The sequence below is a fragment of the Arachis ipaensis genome, chromosome B08 (genome assembly GCF_000816755.2).
Source record: "Arachis ipaensis cultivar K30076 chromosome B08, Araip1.1, whole genome shotgun sequence".
NCBI lineage: Eukaryota > Viridiplantae > Streptophyta > Magnoliopsida > Fabales > Fabaceae > Arachis > Arachis ipaensis.
The window spans coordinates 122,182,681-122,188,984 of record NC_029792.2 but is presented as its reverse complement, the minus strand read 5'-3'; the positions used below and the strand labels follow the sequence as shown (position 1 = coordinate 122,188,984).

At 33.4% G+C, this 6,304-nt stretch overlaps 1 protein-coding gene across 1 annotated transcript; it reads right to left on the bottom strand.

Moving 5' to 3' along the window:
* On the bottom strand, positions 414–6,092 carry LOC107614295 (cryptochrome DASH, chloroplastic/mitochondrial). The gene is given in 13 exon segments (XM_016316513.2): positions 414–937; positions 1,160–1,209; positions 2,028–2,151; positions 2,305–2,374; positions 2,643–2,661; positions 2,664–2,761; positions 3,050–3,096; positions 3,177–3,293; positions 3,537–3,611; positions 3,742–3,867; positions 3,973–4,194; positions 4,306–4,445; positions 5,640–6,092. Coding segments are annotated over 13 exon segments (1,704 nt in total). The 5' UTR covers positions 6,058–6,092; the 3' UTR covers positions 414–739.

Genomic DNA, 6,304 nt, shown 5'->3' with positions numbered 1-6,304 from the left:
CAGAAAAATTTGTGCAATCTCACACTTATATTTGAAGTCAAAATAAATGATTTTAATCTCAAAGAAGATTTTCAATAATACAATGTTACCAAGACATCATTTTTATTTCTAATTTAAATTATTCATTGATTATAAAAACCAACTTCACCAACACTAATATCATTAGACGAAAATCACATACCCATCAAGGGATTAAGAAAAAAGAAAACCATACAAATTCAAGACATATCTTCGAAAGAAGAACATACATGCAAAGATGAAACAAACAACATAATAAAAAATGCATACAACTCAACAATTCATAAAGAACATGCTTGAATAAGAACATACGACAAAAAGAAAAAAACAACTCTAACAACAACCAATAAAAAAAAGGAGGACTAGCGCCACCAACTAAAACAAATGCAAAAATCAAACTACCAAATAAAAATGTCACTTTGTATAATTCCAACGTCCAAATCTTTTGTACTACAAATTATTTTAAATAAAACACCTTTCAAATTTAACTTTAGTTTACACATATTTAATTTAATTCTACAAAATATAACAATTTTTAATATTTGTTATATACTATCATTAATTTACCGTCCCGTACATCTCGTGCGGGTTTCATTTTAGTTATGTTAAAGAGAATATATGGCCTTCAACTAACCTGTGCATACAAGAATTTCTTGCTAATCTACACCCGTGGAAGATGAAATAATGAAAGAAGCTGCCATTCTTCATATCTTCCCTGAATTTAGTTCCTGTTCCATCTTCTGTCATTCCTTCTATCATTGCTGCTTCTTGCGCCGTCATTCTGGAGTCTACCATACTTGAGAGGCACAATTTGACGGATGTATAAATTTCCAGGAAAGTTCCTTTTCTCTTTCGGAATTGTTTGTAATCGCGGCAACCAGTATGCAACGTATTCTCCTTCCGGATCATATGTTTGTGCCTGAAAAATGGGTGTAAATAGTGTCATTTCAGTTCCAAAGTTTAATCAGTCTACTAAATTGTTGAGCCCTTTTGAATTTGAAGAAGCATGCTTTGAGCTATAATTCTTTGTTTTGATTGTATATTGACACTACAACTCGATAGAGAGAAATGCAACTCAATCTATTTACAGGATCAACGTTAAATTTTCCATGGAACACTGATACTAGTTTTAGCTACTTACTTGTTTCGGAATGCTGAAATATCGATCTTCTCTTGGATCATTCCCAACTCCTGAACCAGAAAAAGCATGTATTATCATTTTCAAGTTTCATTGTATAGAAATCTATGAACTCAATAATAATGCATGCATGATACAAATGCTTTCTATTTTCAGGAACTATGAACCATCCTGCAGCTACATTTGACAACAGCTAGAACTCTGATCAAAGAACTAATTTGTCTGTGTGTGTGTTTTTTTTTCTCTTTTTGCTAATATTTTTATGGAATTTTACTTCGTTATTCCATAATTAATAGAATAATGCTACACACCTAAGTTTTTTTATTAACCAAGTCCAACCAAGTTGGTCTAACATAACAAAAATCAGTTATAGTTAACATTATTCCAAGTCTTATTATTTAATTTAGTTGGACTTGGTTCATAAAAAGATTTGGATGTGTAGCATTATTCTAATTAATATACACTAAGGGAAACCAGTATACAGTAATTAACAAAAGTGTAACAGATAACACCTAATTTCCCATATATAACAGAATGCTCACTATCCACCTAGGCAATTTAGTTACAAAACCTGCCATAGCCCGTAGTTCACTCAATTACAAGGTGAATTCTATAGTGTTTTTAACTTAGTGTCTAACTTTTGCCTAACTTACTTTTTATGGCAACTTTTGAATATTTAATAATTATTAAATATTGATTTTTAACTCTTTTTGGTAAGTTAGACAAACACTTTTAGGCACCATAGCAATTACCCAATTACAATTAGGTCTCTAATTTTTAATTGGCTTAGTACCTTACAGGTACTTGCAAAGTAACCTCTACAAAGTTAGTCACATGTAGTTGATTAGCTCAGTTATTCAAATATGCTTACCTGAACCATAAGTCCAGTTTCCATAATTAGAACATGGATCATAATCCAGAAGACACGTCTCGAACCACTCTGCTCCCATTCGCCAATCTATGCCCATATCACGAACAAGAAATGAACACACAATCTGTCGAAAAGGTAAACCGAATTTCAAGTTGGGAGTTCAGTTGTAAAGGTGGGGAAAATCCCAGAGAATATCATAATATATTAATATCATCTATCTTGGATGAAGAATTTAATTGTGCCAATTACAAGAAAAACAAAATGGTTTCCGGCTCACCTGCCGTCCTCGGTTTGACATAAACCCTGTTGTTGATAGTTCTTTCATATTGGCATCAATCAAAGGATATCTAAAAGTTTATGCCCAATAAAAGAAAGAAAAGAAATCAGTTAAGTAAAAATGATACACTTGGATAATTCAGATGGTCTAACTCTTTAGTGTATCTATGAGTGACCTATGTTTCCAACAAAAAACCTATGTTTTCTAAAACTAAACAGTAACAAAGCCTATATATTATCAAATTTATGATATCAAATTCGAGGTGGTCAAAGTTCAGGTTAGAGTTTGTAGGACAATACACACAACATCAAGAAACATTGTGTCGATAGAAGCTGTACCCGGTACGGCCGTCTCTCGCATAACAGACTTCAGCAAATTACCTAAATAGAAAATTGAATTCCCATATTTCACCGATAAAAACCGGAAGTAATCCCTCCATATCAACTCAAACAAGACCCTGTAAAACAGAGATGGGTTCAGAAGAAGGGTGCAGATGTCAACCCATCACTATGTTTAATAACCCCCTTCGGTTTCAAATAACTTTCTGGTTTTAGATGTTCACATGAATTGAGAAAATGATTACAACATACATTACTGTTAATATTAATCTCTCTTCATTAAGTACTTTTCTTACTTGTTCTCTCGTCTCGGGCTATTCCAGTTGTGTTATTCAATATGGAAACTACAATGAGAGAATGCATAGAGAAACAAACACTAACGAGAGATATGCAATGTTACCACTTACCAGTATGTAGAACCATTTGCTATCCTTTCCTTCTCATATCTCTTCACCTATTAAAGAAGAGGATAAGCTTAGCTTAAAGAAGACATTAGCACGTAAAACACAAAAAGAGATTATTGACAACTTGAACCTCTTCGTGTATTAAACGAGGAGACAAGCTTCCAAATGCAAGCCATGGTGAGAACTTAGTGGAGTAATCAGGTCCTAACATTCCATTTCTGGTCTCTTTATATACCTTTAGCAAATCCTACAAATGTGAAATCTCACAATTGCGTTAGATAACCCAATATAACAAGACATAGATTTTCCAAATCGACCATGGTCTACATTGTCCCCTTGGACCGGTCATGCAGAGTTATTGATAAATTCTCTGTATATGAAATTCATAACTAGAAGAAGTGAAGAACTATCCTAATGAAATATCAGTTTGGAGTTGGAGCAACAATTTCATAACATAGATTTGCATTAACAATTTGATATAACTTCTTACCTTCTTCCAAAAGTATTCATATACTCTGCTCAACGCCGCAGTTTCACCTCCTACAAATTTCATCCCCTTGCTAACCTATATCAAAAGGAAGAAAAATAAATAAAATAACCAAATTCATTAACCTTTCATAGTTTCATTGTCTATCAGTTAAAAATACTCGAGTTTCTTGTAAGTGAAGTCATAAAAAATGTATGGAAAAACCTACATTCTGTGAGCTAAGTCCCAGCTTCTCTAATGAAGGAACACACCCCCAATCCTCAACAAGTGGAGGAGGTCCAAGCAACACAGGAAGTTTGATGCACGGACGTATCGAACACTTCGCCTCGACAGTCTGCAAGTTTTGATATCATCATAAGTACTACTAAAAGCTAATTGCCCAATTCTTATCGGTTATATCTATAACTCTCGAAACAAATTGTCATTGGCAGCATCATGCCTTACGAAATTGAGTATACACGTCCGGCAAACTACCGGCATCAAAAGGAAGGTCATCTATGTGGTACAAGGTGGTACCCCAAATCAATTGTAACTTGGGGAAGTTGTTTGAATTCGTTGAACTACTAGATTCCCCGGATGGCATTGCTACTTGTCGAAGACCTTTGCTGACTAATCTTTCAACGTTCAGCTCCTCACTGCAGGTTTCTTTCTGGGCATACACCTAACAATATTATACTATTCATTAATCAGCCCTATAGATCCAACAAGAAAATATTGAAATTCCCTAATTTGAAATAATTACTGAACAGGTATTTGTACTTTAAAAACTCACTGTATGAGCTTTGAAAGCTTTAGCTAGAGAAGGAAGAATATCTTCAGGCTTTCCGTGTTGTATAAGCAAATTAAGTCCGAATTTTGTCAAGTTCTTCCTCAAGTCGGCCAAGCATTCGACGAAAAATTGAGCTCTCAATGCTGCCAATAAACCATACCACAACAAAAAACAGAATAGTAAGCAAATTTAAATGCTGATTCAACATTCCCTGCTCATATTCTAACATCTACAGCCTCAATTTGTGATACTATGTCCTTGCATATTCAATCCATATGAAAAATGCATATGGCTAATCTTTGTTCCAATATGTCAATCTTATATTCTAGAAAGTCAAAATTATTCATCATTTAACTAACATAACATCATTGTAGTTTATAGCAGCCACTTTATTATATATTATATAGTATTATAATAACAAAAATGCACATTCAATAATCTCTTAGACATAGTTCATTTTAGTAAGCAAATCACTACTTTTGGAGATTATATTACAAGTATGTATTCCTGCAAATAAAAAGAATTTGCTATGCGGTATGCAGATAAAAATGACAGTATCAAGTTATTTAAATATAACCAGAAATACTCTATCCTCTAGAATTATTGCAATATCAGTGTATCCCATAGTTTCATTATTTTAAAAGAAAAAAAACGCAGAAAGTCATACGAGTAATGGATGCATGCAGCTATTGTTGCTAACAAATTAATTAGAGAGTTTAATTTTTATGCATTGAAAATATTCAACCATGTTACTATACACAAAAAATCAGCCGTAAAATCAGTCATTCGGATAAGTTTAAATACAAAATACAAAATACATTAAACAATATATAGTAGCTGGTTATTTTTCACTGGTGGCTAATTTAGGGCTTATTTTTTTAGATATGGAAAAATATTGGTATTATACAATGAAATGAATATTTATACAGTATTTACGTTGCTATGATGGATGTGCAAATCGCAAGTTGCGTTTTACTTTTGTTTTTACCCTTTTCTTTTATTTTTCATTTTTGAACCACACAAAAACGCAGGTTGTGTTTATTTTTAAAAAAAAAAAATTCAAAATAACCTGTGTTTTGCATTTTGTTTTTTTTTTTTTCAACAACGCAAAATGTAGGAATATACAAAAGTACACAGAAAGCACAACACACCGGATACAATATGTGTGAATAATACTATTTTTTCTTCTATTCTTAAATTATTTTCTGCTAATTTGGATGATCAATAAATACTTATTCTTCACTCACGGTGGATCAAAATCAAATCCTATATTAAATCCAAAAAAAGCAACAACTAATCAAGAAAAACAAAAATAAAAAAGATTGTAAGATATATACCTCCAGTTTTGGGAAAACCAAAGTGGTAAGTGGTGGAAAAGAGGCGAGGATCAACACAGAAAACGGGTAAGACAGTTTCCGAAGAGAGCCACGCTTTGTAGAGAACTTCATTGTCTAACACCCTCAGATCATTTCTGAACCACACAATTGCCGAACCTTTACCACTTCTCTTGGCCACATTTGCATTGTTATTCGAAGTGTAGGTTCGGAAAGTGTGGTCTGCCACACGGTCCATGTCGTTGGCACCTAGGTCTGGCACGTGGTAGATCGATGGTGATGACGGTGATGGCGATGAGTTCATTGTTGAGAATGTGAGGAAGCGAATGAAGGCTATTGTGGACTTTGAAGGAGTGATGGGAGTGATGGTTTTTGAGGAAAGAGATGGAACAAATGTTGTTGTGAAGAAGGGAACGGCCATGTGAAGCTACGTTTCGTTAATCGTTTGGTTTGGTTTTGCAGAAGGGAAGGAAGTATGAGTATGACACGTGGCGACCTTATATTTCGTTATACGTGGACAAATGTTAGCCAATGGATGCATTTTTTTTGGTTTAATGGATGCACATTTTAGAATTACAAAAAACTTAACTATCAATTTCTATCAAAAAAATTGAGCTGCCGACAATAAAATTTTAAAAAAATATTATTCATAAAATAGCTCTGAATAA